This window comes from Kogia breviceps, chromosome 2 (genome assembly GCF_026419965.1).
Source record: "Kogia breviceps isolate mKogBre1 chromosome 2, mKogBre1 haplotype 1, whole genome shotgun sequence".
Taxonomy (NCBI): domain Eukaryota; kingdom Metazoa; phylum Chordata; class Mammalia; order Artiodactyla; family Physeteridae; genus Kogia; species Kogia breviceps.
Genome location: NC_081311.1, coordinates 60,598,541 through 60,625,736, shown reverse-complemented (window position 1 = coordinate 60,625,736; position 27,196 = coordinate 60,598,541). Strand labels below are relative to the sequence as shown.

Here is a 27,196-nt window from a genome sequence, read left to right as displayed (position 1 = left end):
TTAGCTCATTCTAAATGTATTTGTAGTATCATTCCAAATACCCTATTTGGAGAATTTTCTGCCACTTTTCTAGCACATTTGGGGAATCAGAACAAGGAGGGTACTAAGCACAATATTACTGTGAACGCTGAAACATTTTCTGCATTTCTGGCTCTCCTCACAGTTCTCACTCTTGTAGCACTTGCATAGCGGACCTACATACCTTCAGTTGATGGTCCGACTTAACTGGCAGTACAATGCTAAGCTCAAAAGTACAGATTCATCGCCATTCTAAGACACAGAGCCTCAAGTTGATTTCTGATTTCATACAACCTTAAAGAGGTTAATTTCTGATTCCTTACAAAGGCCAGATTTGCAGAAATAAATTTCAGTAGTGACTACAAAGAAACCTGTACAGTGGATTCTGCATTGTCCCTCTTAAAGATGTCAAGATTCCAAGGGGGCTACATATTAAAAGGAATAAAGAATGGCCACTGGCAATAGGCAGTAAAAAATGTTCCCTCCACCAACACCCAAACTTTCATGCTATACTCACCTGGCACATGGATACAAGTAAACGTTCAAAATGCCCTGATGTATCTGACCTAATGTCCTTTTCCAGGTCTCGTCCAAATTCTGACTGATAACATCTGACAATTTCTCTGATTTCCTGATTTGTTCTTGTGCATAAAATTTCAATCAATACACGCTCCTGAGTTCCTGCTCCCTATGTGAAATGAAGAAAGGGAGAATTATACAACAAAACACGAAATTTCTGACAGTAGTTAAATCTTACTGTTTCATCAAATATTTCTTTGGCCTCCAGACCTGAAAAGCTCTATACATTCAGATGATATAAAATAATGTACTGATTTAGCTGTCACTATAAATTCAGAACTGCCATAATTTATGGGGCTTTACATTTGAAATAGGATAAAATACTCAAGGTAAATGCCATATAGTACCTTCATTGCATTCTGTAAACTCCAGGCATCATAATACGTAGGTGGCATGAACAGGGCAAGGATCAGTTCTTCCATATTTCCACTTAACTCTGACTTAAGATCTTTGATTAAATCCTGTTAAATTACAAATACAAACTAAGTATATGTGCTCTCCAAATTTTGTTTTGCTTAAATTTTTTAAGAAAAATATGAAAAAATGGAATTGAAAGCCTCAATTGTTGTTCTGAATATTATATACTAAGGAATAAATAAATATTTATTTTAAGTTTACTACACTCAAGTAGATATATTTTACTCATGCTATCAATAAACACTTAATAATAAATTTATTGTAGTTCCACCACTACACTAGGTACAAAATAAGAGGTATAGGAAACAAAGAATAATTCAAATTAACAAAATGATAAACAGATATTTACCTAGTATAAGAAACTGTTCTTACTCTATGAGGAAGTAGAAATTGTCATCATTGTGTTTTTATTTGAAAAGATAAGATAAACATTTTTAAAAAGTTAATATAAAGCAGCCTGTACTCCAGCGCCAGACGAGTAAGTAGCACAGAAATAAGCTGAAATAGGAAAAGTTAAAGTGGGCTAGAGAGCTCAGAGAAAACTTTTAGTCCAGATCTTGAAGAGTATGTAAAAATTAGCAGGCAAAGAGGAAGATGAAAGGTATTTCAGGCAAGGAGGAGGAACACAAACAGGGAACAGAAAAGTGGTTCCCAGCCTTGGCTATATGCATTAAAATCACCTGCAGAATTTTTCTTAAAAAAAAAAAAAACCAAAAAACCAAACAACACTTATGTCAGGAATGAATACCCAGAGATTCTGCGTCTGTTTTTAAGTTTGAAAAGAGATTATGGTATTCGGCTAAGATTGAGAATCAATAGTATAGAGAGGCAAGAATGAGCAAAGCTTGTTCAATGGAATAACAAGACAACCAATTTTGTTAGAGGGTAATGTTTTCAGAGATTAGTAAACAAAGTTGTAACTATATGCTTGGATACCTTGAATACCAAGCTAAAGAGTGTGGATTTGATTCTGCATGCTGGGAGGAGTTGTAGGAAACTTTTACATAAGAAAATGGCATTGATATAGCAACAACAGGCAGTATCAACAGGCAGTACGGACTATGACGACAGAGGCTATAAATGAAATTTAGGCTACTGGAATATTTAGGTAAGAAGTAATAAAGGCTTGGACTTGAGTGGTGGAAAGAAAAAAAGGATACAGAAGACACATTTTTAAAGAGCTCTTTTACAGATTAGATCAACAAGACATAGTCAATAACCAGTTGCCAGGACAAAGCAGTGCCTGGCATACAGTAGGCACTGAAACAATATTCACTGATTAATTGACAAAGAAGAGTGTGGAATCAAAGAAGACTCCACTGCTGGCTAGAGGAATAGTATTTTCATTAATAAGAAGTCAAGAGAAAAGGTGGCTGTGGGTAAGGAAAACAGGCTGGGAATTTAGTTTTAATTCAAAAGTGCTGTATGAGAAAATTCAGGACAACAAAGCACAGACTACATGTGAACTAAAGAAATTCATAATATGGAAAATACTTTTGTGAGAAAAGTGAGTCTGATGTTGAACCTTAAGAGAAACTAGAGTTTGTGTCACTTAATCAGCCTTAAGACTAAGGAAGTGGATTTTGGGTTGGGCAGGGAGGGTAGAAAAGATGAGGTGGGACCAGCCAGTGGACCTCTACTTCCATTCTGAGAAAAGTAAACTGGATTCAGAGGATATCAGAAAATTTTTAGGATTCCTATCTAAATGGCAAACCAATGCTACCCAGTCTTGCCCTTTGTATTTAAGAAACGATGACACCTTTCAGCCACAGAATCTTGATGGATTTAGTCACTGATCATCCGCTCAACAAGCATTTAAGTGGCTATCTGTTAGTGTTCCTGTACTTGGTACTATAAATACAAAGATGAATATGACATGATTTGCCTGATGGGAGCTCACAGTTTTGGGGAGTGGGCAGTGAGATTAGTTATAGCAGAGGTTTTACAAAGTGCTATGGGACCACAGTGGAAGAAGCAGCCAAATTATGCCCAGAACAATAAGAGAAACTTCACCAAGTAGCTTAATCAAGACAAATCCTGGAGAATTTGTTTGCCATGCAGGAAAAAAAGAAAACGTGTTCCAGGACAAGAGAACAACATATACCAAACACAGAAGTATGTGTGCAGGGATTGGCAAGAAGTTCTATAGTCATAATACAAGATATGTTTAGAGGGAGGGAGAGGAGTGAAAGATGATGCCAAGGACCAAAAATAAGCAAGGGTTACATAAGAAGTCCTTGAATCCAACTGTAAGGAGAAGATTGAGAACCAAGCTACTGATCAGGATTGTGGTCATAATCTACTTTTTACTGAACATGTGTCACCTACCAGACATAGTAAATAGGTATGACTGTGAGATCAAGGACTACTCTAGAATTGGAAAGCCTTCTAAGAGAAATAAATATTGATGGGACTTCCCTGGTGGTGCAGTGGTTAAGAATCCACCTGTCAATACAGGGGACACAGGTTTGACCCCTGGTCTGGGAGGATCCCACATGCCGTGGAGCAACCAAGCCTGTGTACCACAACTACCAAGCCTGCACTCTAGAGCCCACAAGCCACAACTACTAAAGCCCGCGCACCTAGAGCCCATGCTCTGCAACACGAGAAGCCACCACAATGAGAAACCCACGTGCCGCAACGAAGACCCAGCGCAGCCACAGATAAATAAATAAATTTATTTAAGAAAAAGGAAAGAAAGAAAGAAAGAAATATTGAATACACCTCTCCTGGGGTCTCTGAAATCTAGTTGCCTCTACTTTGTACTCACCAGTACGAATAAAAAGATAGTATCCGGGGCTTCCCTGGTAGCGCAGTGGTTGGGAATCCGCCTGCCAATGCAGGGGACACGGGTTCGTGCCCTGGTCTGGGAGGATCCCACATGCCGCGGAGCGGCTGGGCCCGTGGGCCATGGCCGCTGGGCCTGCGCGTCCGGAGCCTTTGCTCCGCAGCAGGAGGGACCGCAGCAAAGAGAGGCCCGCGTACCGCAAAAAAAAAAAAAAAAAAAAAAAAAGATAGTATCCAACCTGACAGAATGCAGGGCGTAAGGCCACTGTTCATACTCACTCCTGAAAACAAAACAAAACATACCTTGCCATACATGGTCTTAAAAGCTGCTTTAATTTTTTGCCTTTGATCATTGGAACGATTGGCCACAACGTCTACAATTGCCTGCTCGTCTGTACCTGAAAGAACCATACATGTCTAAGTAAGGATGAGGTCTGTGTGGGGTGCTCCTTGATGACATCTTTTAGATGCTTACAAGGTGCCTGGTGCCAGATTAAATTGAGGGATGTGCACACAGGCTCACATATAAACTTGGTTTATGATATAAAGCTTATTTTTACTTTACATTCAATCACTTGAATTTGATTGTAAATAAGACAAAAATATGTTTTCCTCACCAAAACCCTTCATTGCTTTACGAAGAATTTCTGCATCTCTCATGGCATCGAAGTTGGCAGCAGGTTTGATTGTTCCTTGAGTTCCCTGAGTCATCGAAGCAGGCTGAGAACAAGAGGCCTAAAATCCAAATCAGTTATTGTGGTAATCATTTCACAATACATACATATACCAAATCAACATGTTGTATACCTAAAACTAATACAGTGTTATATTTCAATTGGGTCTCAATAAAACTGGAAGAAAAATAATATGAAAAAATGTTCAACGTCTTTAATAAAAGAAATACTAACTTAAAAAAAAATCCAACTCAGGTTTCTCTGCTTACAGGAAGACAAGACTTCTCCAATTATGGGACTTCCCTGGTGGCGAAGTGGATAAGACTCCACACTCCCAATGCAGGAGGCCCGGGTTCGATCCCTCATCAGTGAACTAGATCCCATATGCCTGCCGCAACTAAGACTTTGCATGCCCCAACTAAGGAGCCCACCTGCGCAACTAAGGAGCCCATGTGCTACAACTAAGGAGCCAGAGAGCTGAAACTAAGGAGCCCGCCTTCTGCAACTAAGACCTGGTGCAACAAAATAAATAAATAAATATTGGGGGGAAAAAAAGACTTCTCTGATCATTACTCTTAGGCAAGAAAGCCAGTACTTAGGTTTTAGGATAAGGATATTTATTTTCATGGCTCATTCTCGAACAGACAGAGACTATCCTTCTCCCGCCAAAAGATAGCCAGACACCAAACTTTCAGGAAACAGGACAGTCAAGCTTGTGAAGATAGTCACAATCTTTCTATGCCTTGGTTTCCTTCTTGGTAGAATAGAAGGGCAAAAAAGAGACTGATCCCTGGGTAGTGTGAGATGAGTGGCAGTGTTTTATTTAAAGAATACAATAATGGCTTTAGTGAGGTAGAGCCAGAGTTGCCCAATGAGATTTCTAACAAGCAAAATACTTTTGGTAATAGCTCTTCATTTCCTGTATGGGCTCTGATTATTAGACATAAAATAAATCATTTTATAATAAGAAAAGCATGAAAATGAAATTGATGACTATAGACTCTGGGAGTTACAATATTCTTCATCGATTTTATAAGGAAATAAACCAGAAAGCAAAACAAGGACTATATGTTTTTAAATACAAATCTATAAAGAAATTTAAAAATCACCATATGACAAAGACCACAGTACTAAGTGTTTCAGGCAAGAATCATCAATGGATGCTAAAATCAGTGGGTAAAAGTATAATGAGAACCAAGATATTTGCATACTTTCTAACATTACAGCAGAAAACCTAGCAGACATCATCTGTAGCAAATGATCAAAACCATTTCTCACCAGGAATGGGGTAAATCGACAACTAGTGCCTCCTGATATGATTCACTAGGGACATGACATCATTTCTGTGGTATTCCTGCCAAAATGGCATAACCTAGATTTAATCAGGGGACTTATCAGACAAACACAAATTAAGGAATATTTTACAAAATAACTGGTAGCATTCTTCCAATGTATCAAGGTGATTAACAACAAAGACTGAAGAATTATTTCATATTAAAGGAAACTTAAGAGACATGACAACAAATGCAATGTTTCATCCTGGATTTGATCCCGAACCAGAAGGACATTACTGGGACAACTGATGAAGTCTAAAGGTTGGGTAATAGTATTATAAAAATGTTATTTCCTGTACTGTGTTTATGTAAGAATCTGAGTAAACGGTATGTATACAGGAATTCTGTATACAATTTTTACAACTTTTTTATAAGTCTGAAATTCTTACAAAATTGTTTTAAAAAATTTTAAAATAAAGCTATGAAACAATTCATTAGTTTTCTTAAAATATTAGAATCAGGGTTTAAGAGAGATGGGATACAGCAAGATGATACCGCTTCACATTTTTTTAAAAAATGTATTTATTTTTGGCTCTGTTGGGTCTTCGTTGCTGCACACGGGCTTTCTCTAGTTGTGGCGAGCGGGGGCTACTCTTCGTTGCAGTGCGTGGGCTTCTCACTGCGGTGGCTTCTCTTGTTATGGAGCATGGGCTCTAGGTGAGTGGGTTTCAGCAGTCGTGGCACGCGGGCTCAGTAGTAGTGGCTCATGGGCTCTAGAGCACAGGCTCAGTAGTTGCGGCACACAGGTTTGGTTGCTCCGTGGCATGTGGGATCCTCCCGGACCAGGGCTCAAACCCGTGTTCCCTGCATTGGCAGGTGGATTATTAACCACTGTGCCACCAGGGAAGTCCCCCCATCACATTTTTTAAAATTTAATTTTAATAATATATTTTATTTAACCAAGTATCTCTAAAATATCATTTAAAGATGCAATCAACATAATTTCAAAACATAAAATGATTCAGTTGCTTTCTAGGCAACTGAAACGGTATTTTGAGTTATACCCATTGAATATAACAAGAGCAATATGCCAACCAATATGCCCCTTTGGGCTTCCCTGGTGGCGCAGTGGTTGAGAGTCCGCCTGCCGATGCAGGGGACACGGGTTCGTGCCCCGGTCCGGGAGGATTCCACGTGTCGCGGAGCGGCTGGGCCTGTGAGCCATGGCCGCTGAGCCTGCGCGTCCGGAGCCTGTGCTCCGCAGTGGGAGAGCCCACAACAGTGAGAGGCCCGCAAACGCAAAAAAAAAAAAAAAAAATGCCCCTTTGTAAGGGCAAAGTGATTGGGGAGAAGGAGACCAGACCCTTCGACAAACATTTTTATGGTCGGTAATTCCTCCCACTCATCTCTACTCTCACACCAACATTTTCTTCTACCAATAAGCCCTAACAATCATCCTTCAGTAGTTTCTAAGCCAGGAATGTAAGCAGAGAACTAACAAGAAATATTTGTATATTGGTTTTAAGGAAAAACTAAAATTATTCTACTTGTAGCAAACGCTCAAGCAGAAAAATTTTTTCAACATATTGCCTTTACATGAGGCTTAATGTATCAAGCATTGATGAAAGTTTTCTTTGATGTAACCACTGTCACTAAAATCCTAAGCAGGGCAGAAGCCTCTGTTTATAATACACTGAACTAGACAGTAAGAGAAACTAACCCTCATCATGCACTGTTTGACGACTATCACTTTCTGTCATCCTCTTGTTTCTAAAAACAAACAACAACCACCAAAAGACTTATTCCATTTTTCATCTGGAGGGGAATAATGGTTTTGTTTTATTCTTTGTTGAAAGTCTAAGTTTGAAGTGAATCTTCATCAAGAATACTATCATTCTGCAGGCATTATACTGAACTCAAAGAAATCAGGGTCCATATTCTTGAGGTCAAAACTCTAACTACAGAGGATTTCTCAGCACAGCAAAGCCCATACTATCTGCCACCAAAAGTGCCACCCTTTGACATCCATTTCATTCCAACCTTCCTGCTGAAAAACTGCCATAGAATTAGAATTGGATCAATCAGGAGAGGTCACTTGGCCCAACTGCCCAACCAAGACAAAAACTTTCTTTACATCTTCCTATACACACACACACACCCCAACTTCTATCAGGGGATTATCAGTGACAGGGAGCTCACCCCTCACAAGGTAGTCTATTCCACTTCCATCTATTCCACTTTCCATCTCCCAAAATCTACTGCTCTGTAACTTCCTGGTTTCAATTTAGGGTGGTAATTGTTATGCAAGATAAGCTGCATGTGTATCTGTGTTTTACTTTTAGTGTTTTTATGTTTAAAAATCTTTTATATTCAGTCATAAAATGATGTCTTTAAAAGCAAATGCAGGTCTTCCCTGGTGGCGCAGTGGTTGAGAATCCGCCTGCCGATGCAGGGGACACGGGTTCGTGCCCCGGTCCGGGAAGATCCCACATGCTGCGGAGCGGCTGGGCCCATGAGCCATGGCCACTGAGCCTGCGCTCCGCAGCAGGAGAGGCCACAACAGTGAGAGGCCCGCATACCGTGAAAAAAAAAAAAAGCATATGCATGCTTAAACTAAACTAAAATAAAAATTCTCATAACAAATGATTAAAATAACTACAGATTTATTATACGACTAATAATCAACAATTTTTTTTAAAAAGGATTGAAAGCAATTTACTATGGGCTTTGGAGGAGTATCATTTATTGTATCAGCAAAGTAGCACTGTATAACAGAGAGACCACTGGTCTGAGAGGCAGAAGAGCTAGGATCTAGTCTCAGCTTTGACTTTCCCTAGCTGTGTGGCCCTGGACAAGTTTCTTGATCTCTCTGGAGCTCAAAAATTCCTCAAATCTGGAAAGGAAGCCAGAAAATGGCTAAGTTGTTTTTCTTCCATTCTGTAACCCCTTACCAATCCCGTAACCCCTTACCAATCCCAGCCTAAGAAAAGCTTAAAAATGCTAGATCTTTATGAATAGACAGTATGAAATGAGAAAATCAAGATAAGGTAAACATAAAACTGCTTATGTTCCTAGTAACTTGCATAGGATATAAAAGAATTAACAAGTCAATTAAAGAATAAAACTTAATATTAAAATAAGGGGCTATATTGAGATAGGGCAAAGATTTGATATATGGGAGACCTTCTGAGACTCCTGAAAAATCAATTTAACAGACATTAATTGGCTACTGGATTTAAGGCCCTGCCAAGCACTACAGGGACATAAAGACAAAAACAGATACAATGAGCCCTCAAAGAAGTGGTGAGAGACAAATACAGGAGAAATTAGAAACAAATGAAGGCATATATAGGAGATCTAGTGATTAGTGAACATTAAAAAACCTTACTCACTTCACTGCTATAATCCAAAGAAACAGGAGAGAAAACAGGATAGGAAGGTAAGGATTCTGTATTGATCTGAAAGAAGAGTGGAAAGTTGTAAAAATGGAAAACAAAACCATACTTCATAAAACACTGCCAGAAATATCAATCACCCAGTCACCTGAGTTCACAGTTATACTGCCAGCAAGGGAGGAGGAAAAAGAGCTAAAACCAATGCCAAGAGTCCAAGTGAATCACTATGAAAAAGAGTATAGGTGTCATCATCACCTGTGAGAAAGGACCTATGCTTGTCTTGCCACAGTCATCAGGACAGTACTTAAAAGTAGGTGGACCAAAGAGCATGGAGTCTAACAGAAGCAAAGATTAAAGTCTTAAGTGAACTGTTTTAGACCATCTCCTCTGCTTCATGGAAACCTCTAATGTCAGCAAAAGAGTAGTGCCCTTCTTTAGCATTATCCAGTTACCCAGACTAAATTTAAAAGGTAGGAAAAAAAAATACCTGACTAGGGTAAGGAGATTGTCCTCCAGGGTACTGAGAAGGCATCGGTCCCCCAGGAAAACCACCTACATATTAAGAAAAAATGCAGCAATCAGGTCTTAACTGATTTAATTTTTCAAAACAGCACTGATTTATTATGAATACAGAAACATACGAGAATATTCACACTACTTATTCACTACGATAATTTTTAAGTTTTATAATTTACTGAATCAAAAACCAACTTCGGTCACAAGGACCTTTTAAAATATTCCATGCCCTAATTTCTTTAAAATAATTTAACATAATTTCTTTATAAACAATACTTTAAAAAAAGAACAAAACACTTGAACCAGATTAAATTCTGATTCCATCTGGAAAGGATGACAGGACACAGTTCTGGGGGTTGTTTCCTTTGTGCTATACTAATGAGCAGAGAAGTTCCTGAAGGTTTTGCTTTTTGGCTTCAGGACAGATAATTTTTTTTAATTGAAAAAACAGGTCCTTATTGAAATCTTACTGATTAAACTTTTTCATCAAATTAATACATTTCATGAAACCATATACTACCTAAGAAGTATTTAGTATAAACGTTTACTAAAGACGATCCCAAACATAAACTACTAAGTTCCTTCAACTGCAACTGCAAGATTCAAAATATCAAGCTACTGTTTTTCTCCGGACAGTGAGTACCTACCAGGTAGTGGTACCTGGGCTGGGCCCCCACCATAAGACTGTGAGGGTGGCTGTGGATAGCCAGAAAAGCCTGCTCCACTTGGTGGGGCTCCAAACCCTTGGCCTGGAAGAAGAAAAAGAGAAAAAAAAGAAATAAACTAGTGACAATTCTCATGATTGAAGTGAAAACTTTAGAAACAGTAGAAGAAAATATACTATTAATGCTATAGCAGTAGTCCCTTTTGGTCTAAATTCAATTTCTCAACAAATCCTTCCCCATTAAAAAATAAATTTAAAAAAATGTTACTTCATTCATCTGCCTTAATAACTTATAATACAATATATATAATATGTATTATAATATATATTATATTATATATAATATATAAAATATATAATATTGTATATATTATATAATACATAATGTATAATATATAATATAATATATATTATATATAATATATTATAATATATATTATATAATATATAATATAATAAAGTGCTAAGTTTTTTGTTTGGTTGGTTGGTTTGTTTTTTTACATAATATGGACAAAGCTGTCCTAAGGTCACAATCATGCCAAATGAAATATATTAATCAGTTCTTAAGATTACAAATTATCAACCAAACCATTATATATTGGTCTTTTATCACCATGAGATTTATTCTAATTCCTTTCACAACAGAATTTTTGAGACTGCTCCCAGTTTTCATGCCTCCTGAGAACTTTTATCCTTCTATCTTGCCAGCTAGGTCCTTACTTTCTAAGGTAGAAAGTAAGCTAAGAGCAACTCTGACCTCGTACAAAACAAGAAGGAACCAAGAGGATTAAAGAGAAGAAAAAAAATGCAATACTAATTCCACAACCCACGACTCACCTCCAGGATAGGATGGCGCTCCCCCTGGCTGTGGGGCACTGGGATAGCCTCCAGGGGCAGGGTAGCCTCCAGCTCCTGGGTAGCCTCCAGCTCCTGGGTAGCCACTACTTGGTGTTGGTGGGTAGGCACCTCCTCCCATTGGAGGAAAACCACTAGGATAAGAATACTGACCAGGAGGAGGAAAAGATGACTCCTGACCTGCAGGCTGAAAAACCAGAAAAATTTTCAAATGAATGTGATCACCGAGAAATAGAACCTAGCTAAGGAAACAAACAAAGATAACTGTTAAGGTCTAGCTTATTCTTTTACATATTAAAAAGTCCATTAGAAGTCCTGGTATCTCATACTAGTTTATCAGTATACTAGTTTGTCAGGACACTTGTTTGTCAGAATTCAGTTATATATAAATCTACCTGCATTAGGCAAGAAGGGTTTGTTTCTCTATTTGGGAGTAAGAACCAGGCTCTTTCCAAACCTCAAGCCTTCAGGAACAACTAGCAAAGCTCATTAGTTCCTTCATTTTCCTAGCACCTGGAAATAATAGGAAGATTTGCCTCTCTACCCTAAAGAGAATTCATGGCTTTCCTGCAACACATCTGGGCCTGTGCATAATAGGAAAAAAAAAAAAAAAAAAAAAGGTGACCTGAGTCATACACTGGGTGTGACATTTTGGACCTCAGTTCAGATCACACAATGTCTAAATGTGGAGACACTGTTACATGTTCACTAAACTTTTTCCCAGGCCACAAAACTAGACTACATTTCCCAGGACCCCGTTACAGTTAAATAGGACCATATGACTGAATACTGGTAAACGAATGTGGACAGAAGTAACGTACACGACTTCCAGCCTGGCCCCCTTAACTTTCTGTCCAATCCTCTAAGCTCTCTCTTCTTCTCTCTTTTCCTTCATCTGCCAGCTGGAAGCAGAAGATTCAGTGGAGGACTCCAAGGCACTAGAGGATAGTAGAGCTAACATACCAAGGCAACAGAGGATGGAAGGAGCCTGGGAACCCACAAGATGACATGGAACAAAGCCTCCTAGCTCCCCACCACACCCCTCCCCCCACCACCCCCACCACTGACTTCCAGGAGACTGAAGTAAGCAAGAAATAAATTTTTATTGTGTTAAGTCATTGGGATGTTAGGGTTGTCTGTTTTAACAATCAGCCGATATTGACTGAAATGGTGGTCAGAGTCCAGTTTAGTACATAGGGACTTGGAAACATATTCATAATTCTCATCTCTTCAATGGTAAATTCAGGAGAGCTATATATTCACTTTACATAAGAATATACACATTATCATTAATCTGTATAGGCCCCTCTTTCTACTCTCCCAGAGTTAGAAAGAAGCCCTACATACTTATGAGCATAAAATTGAAACACAATTCTTACTTATGCCTCAGGTATGAGTTTAGTCCTCAGAACAGTATAGACATCAACAAGGCAGAACTTGGTAGCACATTTATAACATGAACTCCAAATACTAGAAGTCTCAGAAGTACTAATCCAGGGACCTCTAATCCACTGTAATTTGTTACCTCTGAGTCAAGCCCCTCTTAAGATGTTTTTTTTTTATTTTTTATTTTAAAGATGTTGTGGGTAGGAGTTTATTTATTTATTTATTTATGCTGTGTTGGGTCTTCGTTTCTGTGCGAGGGTTTTCTCTAGTTGTGGCAAGAGGGGGCCACTCTTCATTGCGGTGCGCGGGCCTCTCACTATTGCTGCCTCTCTTGTTCCGAGCACAGGCTCCAGATGCGCAGGCTCAGTAGTTGTGGCTCACGGGCCTAGCTGCTCTGTGGCATGTGGGATCCTCCCGGACCAGGGCTCAAACCCGTGTCCACTGCATTAGCAGGCAGATTCTCAACCACTGTGCCACCAGGGAAGCCCCTTCTTAAGTTATTTTATTTTTTTTTTAAATTTTTTAAATTTTTTTGCGTTACGTGGTCCTCTCACTGTTGTGGCCTTTCCCGTAGCGGAGCACAGGCTCCAGACGCGCAGGCTCAGCGGCCATGGCTCACGGGCCCAGCCGCTCCGCGGCATGTGGGATCTTCCCGGACCGGGGCACGAACCTGCGTCCTCTGCATCGGCAGGCGGGCTCTCAACCACTGCGCCACCAGGGAAGCCCTCTTAAGTTATTTTAAACCTTCTAACACAAAGGTTAAAAACCAGTAACTCAGGACTTCCTTGGTGGCACAGTGGTTAAGAATCTGCCTGCCAATGCAGGGGACATGGGTTCGATCCCTGGTCTGGGAAGATCCCACATGCCGCTGAGCAACTAAGCCTGTGAGCCACAACTACTGAAGCTGGCGCGCCTAGAGCCCGTGCTCCGCAGCAAAAGAAGCCACCGTAATGAGAAGCCCATGCACCACAATGAAGAGTAGCCCCTGCTCGCTGCAACTAGAGAAAGCCTGCGCACAGCAATGAAGACCCAACACAGCCAAAAATAAATAAATAAATACTTTAAAAAACAACAACAACAAAAAAACCCAGTGACTCATAGGATCGATTTAGCTTACCTACATGTTGTACTGAATCATACAGCATTTAACATTTTAAAAGATTCATTTCCCAATTTTGAAAATTGGGCAATTTCACATAAAATCCAGATTGTTGGCTTTACTTGAAGATATGGAACTACCCAGCAACACTGGGTCAGCCTCCCTGCATGGACACATCTGCCTTAAGCTGACGAGCTGCTGCCTTTCTACAGGTGAGCCAAGTCCCTGTAGTTCCCCACAACACCTGCCTTCACTCACGTACTCTACTCAGTACTTCTGGCCATTTGAATTTATGACCCCTGCTCTAGCATATTTGTAAGATCTGTCAAGGGCTGGCTAGTTCTATAAAAGATCTGTGCCAAGGACATGAGCTATTTTAGTATCATAAGTGGCAATACTTACAGGATATCCAGGGAAAGCTGGGTAGCCTGTGGGGGGATAGCCCGGGTACGACATTCTGTAACAACAATAAAAAATGTCTTCTGTAATTTCCTATAAGGATTAAGGCCTTTGAAGATATATTTTGTCATAGGGTTTAATCAAAACACACCTTCTTTCAAGAGTCTAGCAGGCAGACTGATTCAGTAGTTCTGAGATGGGGCCCAAGATTCTGTATTCCTAACTAAGCTTCCAGGTGATGCTATTGCTGCTGGTCTGTGAATGATATTTTGATACCAGAGTATTTTGGCATTTCTGAATCTACCACCTAATTTGCTATATCTTTCAATATGTGTTTTGGCTCATCTCCCCAATACAGCTATAAGTGATTTGTATTTCTTTTTTATCAAGACCCCAAACAATGACATATACACACTACTATATATAAAACAGATAACTAATAAGGAGCTACTTCATAACACAGGAAACTACTCAATACACTGTAATGGCCTATATGAGAAAAGAATCTAAAAAAGCGTCAATATATGTATATGGATAACTGATTCACTTTGCCATACACCTGAAATTAACACAACATTGTAAATCAACTATACTCCAATAAAAAATTTTTTTAAAAAAGGACCCCAAACAAAACCAGTTCAACACTTACAAAAGCCCACTATTTAATAAGCACTGTCCTAGGTGCTAATACAGAGATGGGGGGGGTGAGGAAAATGAGAAAATAAATTTAAGTTATTATAGTGCTCCTTATGACATAAGCACAGTATAGAAGCTAAAAACTTGCTAAATTGAGAATGAATGGGCATACATTTAGTCAAAGTTGAAAGAAAATAAGAAAACTGATCCAATCAGTTTTAAAACAGTCATTTGGGATCCAAAGACCTGGATGCAAAGGGCGGTAAATCATTTTTCGCTGTCTTCTTCCCCAAGCCCAGTTGATAAAAAAAAGGAGTAAAGGAGAAACAATACCATCCAAGAACAGTCAGATGGACCAAGGGCAAAAGAGGTCAGGGTCAAAAGAAAGTGAAAACGTCTGAAAATAATTTATGGAAGAAATTAATAATAATTTTAAAGGCAACAAGTTTTATAGCATCAAAGACTACAAAAACAATTTAAATTTCTAAATCTCAGGAACTGTTCCAGTGACAAAGTCCTATTTCTACAGCCTTTAGCTACTACATTAAATCTTACCTTTAAAGGCACTAGAGGAATTACGTCAACAAGAGTTTCCGAACAGAATGAAGAAAAAGACTATCTGTACATGAGAAAACTTAAAGCAACTTTAAGAAAATGAATCTGGGTACATTTTGAAGAATAATTATATAAAGGACTAGAATGAAATTCCATTTCCAGGATGTACCTCATAAAAATACTTACACAAATGCAAAATTATATATGTACAAAGCTATTCATTACACACTATTTGTAAGAGAAAAAGGTTGGGAATTCCCTGGCAGTTCAGTGGATAGGACTCAGTGGTTTCACTGCCATGGCCTGGGTTCAATCCCTGGTCAGGGAACTAAGATTCCGCAAGCCACGTGGCATGGCCAAAAAAAAAAAAAGGTTAAAAACAATCTAAAAGTCCATTAATAAGGAACAGGTAAAACAGATTATGGATAGGCATACAATGAAGTGTCAGGCAACTATTAAAAATGAGCAGCTCTCTTTTTACTCATATGTGAAACCATCTCTAAGTCATATTAAGTGGGAAAAAAGCAAGATGAAAAACTACATAGATAATTTGCAACCAAATGTGTAAAAATTACATTTATTTGCTTGTATATAGAGAGAATATCCCTGAAAGTATACTCAAGAAAGTAGGAAACAGTACTCCACTGCTGCCTCTGGAGAGGAGAGCTGGGGCATAACAAGGAGACTTTTCAATGTACTAAAAAAAAAAGGGCTAAGTGTCCTTTTGGAATTATGCATGTATCATCTATTCAAAACGCAGATTTAAAAAGCTTTTGTAAAAAGCTGAAACAAACCCCAGGGTGACGAAACAAACCCGAGGGTGATGAAACAAACCCGAGGGTGACTCAACAAACTACTCAACTTTGCCCAAGGAATAATCAGACTATACCAGTGAACCAGAACTTTTTTTTTTTTTTTTTTTTTTCCTTTTCCGGTACGTGGGCCTCCCACTGTTGTGGCCTCTCCCGTTGCGGAGCACAGGCTCCAGACGCGCAGGCTCAGCGGCCATGGCTCACGGGCCCAGCCGCTCCGCGGCATGTGGGATCTTCCCGGACCAGGGCACGAACCCGCGTCCCCTACACTGGCAGGCGGACTCTCAACCACTGCGCCACCAGGGAAGCCCATAAAACTTTTATTTCCTTTTCAACATCCTCCGTCAGCAACTACTTTCAAAAGACTAGAAAAGCATTCTTGGTTTTCCCAACCATCTCCACCCAGTGAGTCAACTTCTAAAAGGGGTGGGTCTCACTATTCAAGTCTCAGAGATGGCATGAAGCCCAGGAACACAGGAGGAAGTTGTTGCAAATTTATGAAACAAATACAAAATAGAAAGGGTGTATGAAGATGGCCAACAGCAGATACTACAATTTTCCAAAACCTGCCTCTTGATTGTGAAAGACCATGTAAATCTGTCAGCAAGGGCCCTTCAATAAAGAATTGGAGGCACAACTAGGCTCTGCATGGACAGGGTAGGCAGTAACCACCAGCGAGGACTGAAAAGAGGCTTCACTTTGCAGTGGTCGAAATCCTCTCTTCTACATCCCTATCTAGTCTAGTACTTGAAACTCCTTCCCTGCCTGATAGGTAACTCATTACACTCATTATCTAATTAGGACAGATTATCAGATCAGCTCCCCACCAACTGGCAGAAATTAGAGAGTTTAAAGGCAGTTGGACGACTTCTTTTCATTTCTGTCACTTTATGGTGGACATCAGCCATCTCCTTCTGTATAAGTTCACACAGGTTGGGCTCAAATCAGCGCACGTTTGTTGCTGCTAAGGTAGGTACTAGGAATCAAATCTGGAATGCCCCTTCCCTGAATAGTTCCCAAGAATTATAAACCTGAACCAGTGTACAATTTTAGGCTTCCGCATTCTGTCCTAGGTTCACTAAGCAAGTACAAACGTCCCAAGTTTCCCTAAATCTGCTGTGTCACCAGGAAGTCTAGTCACCAGCCGGACTTAGCTTTCAGTGCTGCTCACCGGTTTTCCTACTCAGCCCTCCTTGGGGTCGCTTCAGCAGTGCCATCCTCTGGCCTCAACCCCTCCACCTGTGGTCCACCTGCCTGCACGGGAGGCCTCACTGCTCCCTCGGACCTCCGGACAGCCAAGGGGCACAAACGACCGGCGAACAGGACTTCCCGTTGCCCGGCCGCGTCGCCGATCCCGCCCCAATGCGCCCCCGGCCGAACGCCCCCACCAGGCAGCCCGGGTCCCAAAACGCGCACACCGAGTTGCCGGCCACTCCCGGGGCCCACAGGCTCCCCCAGCACCCCCCGGCTCGGGGACACACGCGGGGCCCCGACCTCTCCCGGCTGGCAGGCCTCAGAGCAGGCCAGGGCGAGGCGACCGAGGGGGACGAGGAGTGGCAAGGGTAGGGTACGCCGTTCCTCACCTGACGCCGTGGAGCAGCGTCACGGCCCAACCTGATCTGGGGCAAGATGGAGCCGAGGGCGGACCCGGGAAGGGCGGGGCGCCGAGGGCCACCGCCCGAGCCCATTAGGATCGCAGGGGGCGGTGCCGACAGGGCCAGTCCCCGCGGCCGTAGGTGCCTCTGCTCGGGCTTTCCTTTCGGCCCCGCCTCGCCGCTCCACCTGCGAGAAGACGCTCTTTTCGGGTGCATCAGCCAGTTTTATCACAGTTCCTTCTGGGCTCTCTCAAGCCATTTGGGAAGTTGAAGCCGTCCTGAGGAATCCCGAAGCCCCTTCAGTGGTGGGCGGCAAAGAAGGGCTCGAAACTGGGAGGACAGGGGCAGCCTCTCCGCCTGATGTGCCGTCCTCCCTATCTTATGAGGACAAAGACGGTGTCTTTTATTAGTCCCTTGTGAATTGAATTAATATTTATGAGGTTCCTAGATAGTGGGAACAGGAGATGCACTAATCAAAACCACTCCAGAAGGGAGTTGTTAGGTGATTCCAGGCTCCCCTTACATTAGAGCCCTAGCATTAAACATTTGAGGCAATTTCAAGGGCCCAGACCAGTACCTGAAACTCATTAAGAAAGTTTATATTCCAGAGCAAAGATCCAGTTGGCTACCTTTTACAGTGGTTCTCAAACTGTGGTCCCCAGACTGGCAGCTGCCACGTTACCTGGTTACTTGTTAGAAATGCAACTTATTGGGCTCCACCTTAGATCTAATGAATTAAATTCTAGAGATGAAGCCCAACAATCTGTTTTAACAAGCCCTCCAGGTGGTTCTATGCACACTAAAGTTTGAGAACTATTAACCTATTACTCCACATGCTTTTCTACCCAAAAGCTTCCTCATGGGGGTGGGATAGGGTGGAGTAAATTTTTAAGTGGCAAAAGCAAGATATACATGGCCCTAAAACAGGGGTGAAGTGGAAGGTACTTGAGAAAGGTCACTGCCAAATTTAAACAAAACTGCACAATACTCTGGGTACCCAGCATTAATTCCCCAGCTCTCACCAATCTGTCTGGAAAATATTGGGCCTTTCTGTCCAATCTACCTGGAGACCTCTGGAATTTAAGCATTCCCTAAGAAGCCTGTCCTTACTCCTTTGCTCTATATTACTACCTCAGTGATCTCATCCCCACCCTTCCCTCTGCCTTAACTATCAGCTTGACAGGTTATTTTCCAAACCTCCTATTTCCCGCCCACTTTCCTGAGCTATAGGCCCAAATATCCGATAGTCTATTCAGGTAGATACCACTAGATTTCCCACTTCATCCTTTCAATTTGTCCTTCTTTCTTGACATACAAGGCCCTCCAGGGCCAGAGACCCTTTCCTCATGCTGCCTCTGCCTAGAAAACACTGCTTGCCTTTTAACAACTATGAATCTATTAAGACTCAATTCAAAGATCACCCATCTCCTTCCTGCCTCAAGAAGCTTTTAACAGTAGTCATGGGCTTCCCTGGTGGCACAGTGGTTAAGAATCCGCCTGTCAATGCAGGGGACATGGGTTCAACCCCTGGTCCGGGAAGATCCCACATGCCGCATAACAACTAAGCCCGTGTGCCACAACTACTGAGCCTGTGCTCTAGAGCCTGCAAGTCACAACTACTGAGCCCACGAGCCTAGAGCCTGTGCTCTAGAGCCTGCAAGTCACAACTACTGAGCCCACGAGCCTAGAGCCTGTGCTCCACAACAAGAGAAGCCATCGCAATGAGAAATCTGCACACTGCAACAGAGTAGCCCCCACTCACCGCAACCAGAGAAAGCCTGAGCGCAGCAACGAAGACCCAATACAGCCAAAAAAAAAAAAAAAAAAAACGCAGTAATCATAGCACATGAGTATTTAACTTACCTGTATTCAACCACATAAACTTAGCAAAAACAAAACACCTCTGAACATCATCATATGCTCCAGAGTTCACATAAAATAGGAGACACTATGCTTCTCCTAATGTGAATATTCTACTGTGTTTAAACACACATACCGGACTTCCCTGGTGGTCCAGTGATTGAGACTGTGCTTCCAATGCAGGGGAGCATGGGTTCAATCCCTGATCAGGGAAGTTCCACATGCCAAGCAGTGCAACAGCAAAAAAAAAAATATATATATATATATATCATTAAAATAAACACACATACGTTTTGTACAAACAGAGCAGTAATTTTGTCCCCAAAGGGACATTTGGCCATTTGGCAATGTCTGGAGACGTTTTTGGTTGTCACAACTAGGGAGGAGGGTTTTACTAGTATCAATGGGGAGAGGCCAGGGATGTTACTAAACATTCTACAATGCACTGGACATCCCCCTACAACAAAGAATTATTCAGCCTGAAATGTCAGTAGTGCAGAGGTTAAGAAACTCTGAGTTAGACTAATCTTCCTAAATAATGGATTTGGTCATATAATTCCCTTGATTAAACTCCTTCATTAGCTTCCCACTGGAACCAGAATAAAATCCAAACTCCTAGCCATGGTCTATTAAGCCCCATATAATCTGGCCACTGCCTACCTCTCTGATCTCATCCCTCTTCACCTTCCTTCTCAAACACTACACTCTGGTCAAAATGGCCTTCTGTCTAAACATACCAAGCTTGTGACCAAACACACCAGAGATTCCCAGGATCTTTACACTTGTTATTGCTCCTATTTGGAATGTTCTCTATTGCATGTTACATCTCAAATGTCATCCATCTCCTCAGAGAGGTATGTATTCCCTGAACATTGTAGCATTAGTAGCCCCACTGTCACTAACACCACTACCAGTTATACACACTAATTACCCTATATAATTTTCTTTGTAGCACTTAAAAGCATATAACATTCTGTATTTACTGTTTGTCATCTCCCCTTGCTGCCCTCGGAATGCACATTCCTTGAGAACAGGGATATCTCTAGAGACTAGAAATAAAATGTTCAGTAAATACTTGGTTGACTACAACAGGGCCCCCCAGACTCAAGCCAATTATTTCATCCAGTGATCAACTAAATAAACAGAGGTCTGTTTCCAATAGTGGAGGAAATAACTGGCTCTGATAGACTTGTTGAAAGAAGGATATGGTGGAATCCACAATGGAGTGTTATCCTAAGCGAATTTCAATGTAGCTTTGAAAATACAGCTTTTTCACTTCATATGCTGACTTTAGAAAATATAACTCATTATATTGCCCCTGCTTAATATCAGTCTTTATTAAACTGTCAACATTTTAAGGGTAAAAGCCATTTGGAATCCTCAGCATTTAGCATGAAGCTAAGGCACTTTCATGTACTGTCACCACCACTCTAAGCTGGAAATTTTTGTGTCACCTATTACTACTGTGTGATTTCTGTCTCCTGATTAGACTCCGATAGATATATCACATTTCATTCATATCAGTAATTAAGCCCTATAGACTTTACTTTCACATTTTAGCTACAAAATATCATTATCTACCTGTTTACTTTCCTTGTTATAGCTAGACATCTTCTTTTCCCTAACTACTACCATTAGTCACTTTAGCTGATACATGCATTACATCATCTGAACCACAAAAATGGCATTCTGGCTGGTTTTTCCATTGTTGAACCATCTTGCTCAGTAAGTTCAATCTATTTACGTTACTGAATAATATTCAAAGTGGTATGTATTCAGTAATAGCTACCATTTATTAAATACATACTATATGCTAGGCACTGTGTTAAGCACTTAACAAATATTCTCATTTTTTACACTCTGATTTAAAAAACTGTTTTTGGTAACAGCTTTATTGAGATATAATTCACTGATGTAAAGTTTACAATTCAATGGTTTTTAATATATTCAGAGTTGTACCATCACCACAATTTTAGAACATTTACATCACCCCAAAAATAAAGGCCATACACTTTAGCCATCATCCCCAATATGCTCACCATCCTCATCTCTATGCTGCCACTAATCTACTTTCTGTCTCCATAGATTTACCTACTCTAGACATTTTATATAAATGCACTCAGACAACACATGGTCTTTTATGACTGGATTTTCACTTAACATGAACATGGATGAACGTGTTTTCAAAGTTCATCCATGTTGTAGTATGAATCAGTACTTCATTCTTTTCTATGGCCAAATATTTCATTGTATGTATATGCCACATTTTGTTTATCTATTCACAAGCTGATGGACACTTGGGTTATTTTTACCTTTTGGATATTATGAATAATGCTGCTATGAACATTTGGGCACAAATGTTTTCATTTCTCATGAGTACACACCTAGGAGCAGAATAGCTAGATCAAATGGTAACTTAATGTTTAACTTCTTGAGAAACTGCCAGACTGTTTTCCAAAATAGCTGCACCATTTTACATCCCTACTAGCAGTGTATGAGGGCTGCAATTTCTCTACGTCCTCGTTAACACTTGTTATTATCTGTCTTTTTTATTGTTGTCATCCTAGCAAAAGAAGTGCTTTCTTTCATTGTGGTTTTGACTTGTATTTCCAGATGACTAACGATGTTGAGCATCTTTTCATGTGCTGATTGATCATTTGTATATCTTCTTTGGAGAAACATCTGTTCAGATCATTTGCCCACTTTTAAATTGAGTTATTTGTCCTTTTATTATCGAGCTGTAAGAGTTCTACATATATGTTCTGGATATAAGTGGAGAGGCTGAGGTCACAGCAAGTTGTAGAAATGAATATCTAGGGAATATCCTAATCCTGAGAGTGTTAGGAGAAGGATGACAATAGACAGGGTGTGGTAGAATGGCAGACCCAAACAGAGAGCTGATGTTAATCACTCCTTTGGCAAGAGAGAAACCTCCAATCTTGAGATGTTCTGTGTAGACAAGTAACTCTTGGCAGTGAATAGGAAATAAGATAAAACAAGTGACTTAAGAAGCCCCAAACTGAGTTTACTGTGGTATAGACCAGGTGATAACAAACTCCAGTATATTCAAGTAAAGTCTGATACACCCTGGGATACCTAAAATACAAGATAAGGGCAAAAAGCTGCTCTAAAATTAGAAGTCCCCAAGAGAAAATAGGAAAATGAGACATGTATCTCGAAAAAGCCAGGAAGTAGAACAGTGTGCCAATCCTCACAACCTCCCCCATGTTCCCAACCACTTCTCTGACTTGCTCATTTTTCCACTACTTCAAGTCATTAAGACCTCTGCATTTTTTAGCCCAAATTGCTGTATAAGAAGAAGTCTTTTTCAGAAGAATAAGGTGCCATTCTTCTCCTTGGTGCCATCCGGTTAAAGTCAAAACGTATAACTTTCTCATGAAGGAAACTCTTAGGAACTTAAGGCTCTACAAAGGCTGATACAAGGGCCTTTTGCCACACACTAAATCTAGAATCCTGTCTCTAGAAGCTACATGTGGCTAACCTCTTAGAAATGAGTCACATCATACAGGAGCTCCCATTCAGCTTAGAATCTACTGGGACAAGTGAATTAAGTTTATGATATAGTTAGTGGATTTGAAAGCTGGCAATAATCTGGCATCAGCAGGTAATTTCATCACAATCTCTGCATTTTCTAGACATCCAGTCAGGATCTGGCTCAGCTATTTATACCCTGCCATTTACTTTCTCTTCTAATTGCCTCTTATCCAGCTGGCAGAAGCTTCCAAGAAACATGATATAGTAGGCACTGCAGTATACTGGCTGCTTCTTGGGGTTGGAGTAGACCTGTTCAGGTTTGAGGGACACAAAAGGATTAGCTCCATAGGCTGTGATGTGTGTATCCAGGTCCACCAGAATCTGCAAAGAGGCTGCCAACTCCTGCTGGCTATGGGAGACAGGTAAGAAAAATTGCTCTGCTGATTATGAAAGAGATAGGAGAGGAACTGCTCATCAATCCCCAAAATTACCTAAGGCTGGACTAACGCAACAGCTATCCTTCCCTCCCAAATGTCTAGACTAACTACTCAATTAACTAGCATAGCACTCTGAAGGGATGAGAAAGCCGAGCATGGAAAGGAAGAAAATCCTCACCAGAAGGCAGAAGATGAGCAAGGGGGAGAGAAATGAGCTCATCTACATAGAGGTGTGAGTGAACTGGGGAGGTATCACAATAGGAGGAGGTCAAAACCTGTAAACAGTAATCATCATAGGGATCTCATAATCACGAAGTAGCAAGAGGGTGGGCAGCCAAGCCTCCATCATGTCCGGGGAAGCATGGAAACCTATGGAACAAAAATGGAGATGGGAATAGAAAGCGGAAACCCTAAGGTAGACCCTAACCAACATACTTCTTTGATTGCGTCCACCCCTCACCCTGCTCACCTCCAATGCTCATTTACCACCATCTCCCGCCCCAGATTCTTTAATGGAAAATTATGGACCCAGGTGTAGCACATATGGCTAATGATCAACCAAGGTCTTCATTTTATTATGCTTAACCTGACCAAATGAATGGGGTTCCAAAGGTACAAGAGCCAGGATGGAAAACTCCCAGAGGACAGACCCTGTATTCCCCCAAACAAATGACTCTTCCCTGGATGGAATGCCACCACCAAATCTGGATGGGCTATCTGCCCAGACTCTGCCTGCTCCTCCCAGAAGTCATGATAGAGGCCCCTATGGCCACTAAGCTGAACTGTGCCAGGTTCCAGGAGTGAAGGTGAAGAACTCTGTGAAAAGCCAGCAGCTACATCTACACCCACCATGATTACATGGAGGCCAAGGTGCCCAGGAAACATGTAGCCAAGATCATCACAGTCGCCAGGGTGAGTGAGGAATGTCTCTGCATGAGAAGCACCAACCACGTGCACTGTGCTTCCCCAGATCTTCCCAACATTTATCCCCAAGGCCCGAAGCCCAAAGCCCACTGTCAAGGGCCGTGACAGGGCATCTATCAGCAACCGCTTCAAAGAGCCCTGCAGGACATCTGGATCTGGCCTTGGCCATCCTACACTGGCCCACAGGGTGGTCATGGCCTGACTACCAAGCACAGCATCCAGAGCAGCCTCTAGCTGTAAACGTCACATAGAAAACCAGGTGTCCCAGCCCTGTACGACTTCAGTCAGCCAAGACCAAGGTCCTGAGGGAAGGACAAAATCACCTGAAGGAAAGAAGGAATAAGAAATGACCTAATCCTTCCCTGGCTTCAATATTCCCTCCATGTTCATTCTTCCAACCTGTCCCCAAGACTGCCCTGTCCCCCTCAGTTCCTCATTTTTTCCTCAAAACAACTTTTTCCAAGTACCACCAACTATGACCGTTATGGCAAAGTTCCCCAATACTGTCACTCCACCTGTGACCAGAAGCCATTCCATGAGCCGGTCCACAGCTACAAGATGCAGCTCTTGACAAACCTTCCTGTGTGCTGGCCAGTCTGACCTCTGGCACTCTGGACCACAGTAATAGACATTTCTGCACCTGAGAGAATGAGGCCCAGAAACAGATGTTCCTATACCTCAAAGGTGAATGGGGGACTCCTGGGGAAGGGAACTGATATTCCTGAACCTGGGAAGAAAGATCATTGGGTGAGGAAAGTAGGGAGAGGAATGACAGCTGCTGCAGCAAAACTGGGGACTACGTTTGGCAGAGGAGGCAGGAGGGAGTGGGAATGTAATTTTTCTCTTGGGTTACAGTGACACCTCAGCCTCTATCCAGAACTAACTTTTTACATCACTTACAGAAAAAAAAAAAAAAAAAAAACACCAGGAGTTTGTGGCTGCCCTGTTATCACAGGTGTGGCTTGACCCCAACCTCCCCAGACAGATATGGTCTTACCACTTAAGTGCTCAAGAGAAGAGAGGTAGAAAGGATTATACTCTGGTCTCTGTCTAACCTCCCCATAATACCAAAATAATCAGGAGCCTTATAAGCAACCCTTTTCTAATTTCTCTGTGGCCTAGATCACACAAAATGAGGAGCAAGCCTGAAGTTATTCTGAAAATTCTCAGACCTTTCCTCCTGCAATGAGGTCTTAGAATAGGATCATTCCAGATGTCTCCCCTATTAGCCCCCAACTAATCACCTCTTGCCGGAGGACCTTGTAGTTTGAAAGGCCACTAGGGAGTACTTTACAGTGAGCACAGAATCGGAATGTGTCCTCCATCTTCTGGAACATTTCTTGAAGGCATCGATATCCAAAGCATGATACAGGAGTATCCCCATCTAGCACCAACCTGCAGAGACAGCATGAAGAAGGAGTAGCAATAGGAAAAACAACTCCAAAATTTCTCATGACCCCTATGTTGCCTCCTATATATTTGCACCTCTCCTACTCCCATCGTTTCTCTTTTAAGCAAATTATATTTCTATAGTAATAAAACTGGCAAAAGTCAAGATGAGAAAATCCCTCATTGCAAATACCCCATATTCCCCAAGCTATATACTCCCTCTCCACCTTATGAATCACTTCTACCAGTGAAAATATATCACTCTTCCATAGAGCTAGTCACTCACTTGTATTCTTCATAGCTTTTCATGTTCAGCTTTTGAAGGATCAGCTGGGATAGGCCAGGAACATTATTCTCCAAGGAGAAGAAGCCAAGTGTATCAATGCTAGGGCCAGGTTTTGAGAGGGTCAGAGGCACAGGAGTCACAACTGTGGGTGGGGTCACAACCACGGGAGCCACTGATGAGGGGAGTTTCTTGTGCCTTCGGCATCAGGACCATGGAGCCATGGCCTGTCCAGTGATACCTGGGGACTATATGTAGAACAGATATGGAATGGAATTTTGTAAGTTGGACACATATGATGTTTTTTCATATGTTTGACCTTTCAGTTGTCATTCCAGTCTCTCAGGCCCAGGTATCAGTAAGATTTATTTCATATCTACAGATTATTGATCACCACAGGCAGTTGTGAAAAAGAGAAATAATTATATGTGAATATAATTATACATATATGTATTATACATGAAGTACTATATATAATATAGATGCTTAGAAAAAGTCTGGCAGGGCTCATATAAAATTGATAACAGTGATTAACTCTGAGGAGGGGGAAAGGCACTAGGATGGGAATTGGATTGATAAAAGGGAACTTTAGACTTGTTTGTAATGTGTGACTTTTTATACAAAGAATATATTCGTATACTATTAGTGTATTTTTAAAAATCAACTTAAAAGAGAGGAAAAAGCAACAAAAGTTTTGGTTGTCCAAAACTACCATCTAACTGGAGAAACAGTCAATCTCATCTAGTTGGGGAAGGAAAACATTCATTTTAAAAGACCTATCATAACACTTATAAGCAATAAACCAAAAAGTAGAAATCAAATGCAATACCAAATGAGCACTAGCACTACAATGCCAAGTTATGTACATTATTAGGAAAATTTTCTAAAAAGGTGAGTTCTGAAGTAGAACTAAACCCACACCTACCCACTACCTAGAGAGAACTCTTGTGGTGTCCTCCTTCCCTGGCCTGTCTTCTCCCATTCCTTCCATGAGGGCTGAGTAAACAAAAGGGACTATATTGGAAAAAATAAAACATAAATATTTATTGATAAACAGATAAAATCATTTGCAAAGTACTATAACAGAAACAAATGTGAAAAAATATACTTAACATCTAAATGTCTTCAAGAGACATTGGATACAAAC

The 27,196-nt window shown here is 41.0% G+C and overlaps 2 protein-coding genes across 11 annotated transcripts in view; both read right to left on the bottom strand.

The window, feature by feature from the left end:
* ANXA7 (annexin A7) overlaps positions 1-27,196 on the bottom strand; it is a 38,044-nt gene that overhangs the window by 7,006 nt on the left and 3,842 nt on the right. The window contains exons 2-12 of one of the 10 annotated variants that reach the window (XM_067025402.1): positions 26,053-26,297; positions 25,622-25,772; positions 14,067-14,121; positions 11,162-11,366; positions 10,308-10,409; positions 9,632-9,696; positions 9,142-9,207; positions 4,419-4,536; positions 4,105-4,199; positions 945-1,058; positions 536-706 (exon numbers count right to left, since the gene is read on the bottom strand). In XM_067025402.1, coding sequence (XP_066881503.1) covers positions 536-706; positions 945-1,058; positions 4,105-4,199; positions 4,419-4,536; positions 9,142-9,207; positions 9,632-9,696; positions 10,308-10,409; positions 11,162-11,366; positions 14,067-14,121; positions 25,622-25,761 — 1,131 coding nt within the window. In that variant the 5' untranslated portion in view covers positions 25,762-25,772; positions 26,053-26,297. Of the gene's footprint in view, positions 1-535; positions 707-944; positions 1,059-4,104; positions 4,200-4,418; positions 4,537-9,141; positions 9,208-9,631; positions 9,697-10,307; positions 10,410-11,161; positions 11,367-14,066; positions 14,122-14,214; positions 14,319-17,237; positions 17,860-25,621; positions 25,773-26,052; positions 26,298-27,196 lie in introns of those variants that run through there. The other 9 variants (XM_067025407.1, XM_067025401.1, XM_067025404.1 and 6 more) reach the window with 9 other exon arrangements.
* On the bottom strand, positions 24,021-25,009 carry MSS51 (MSS51 mitochondrial translational activator). The gene is given in 2 exon segments (XM_067027409.1): positions 24,021-24,700; positions 24,979-25,009. Coding segments are annotated over 2 exon segments (711 nt in total).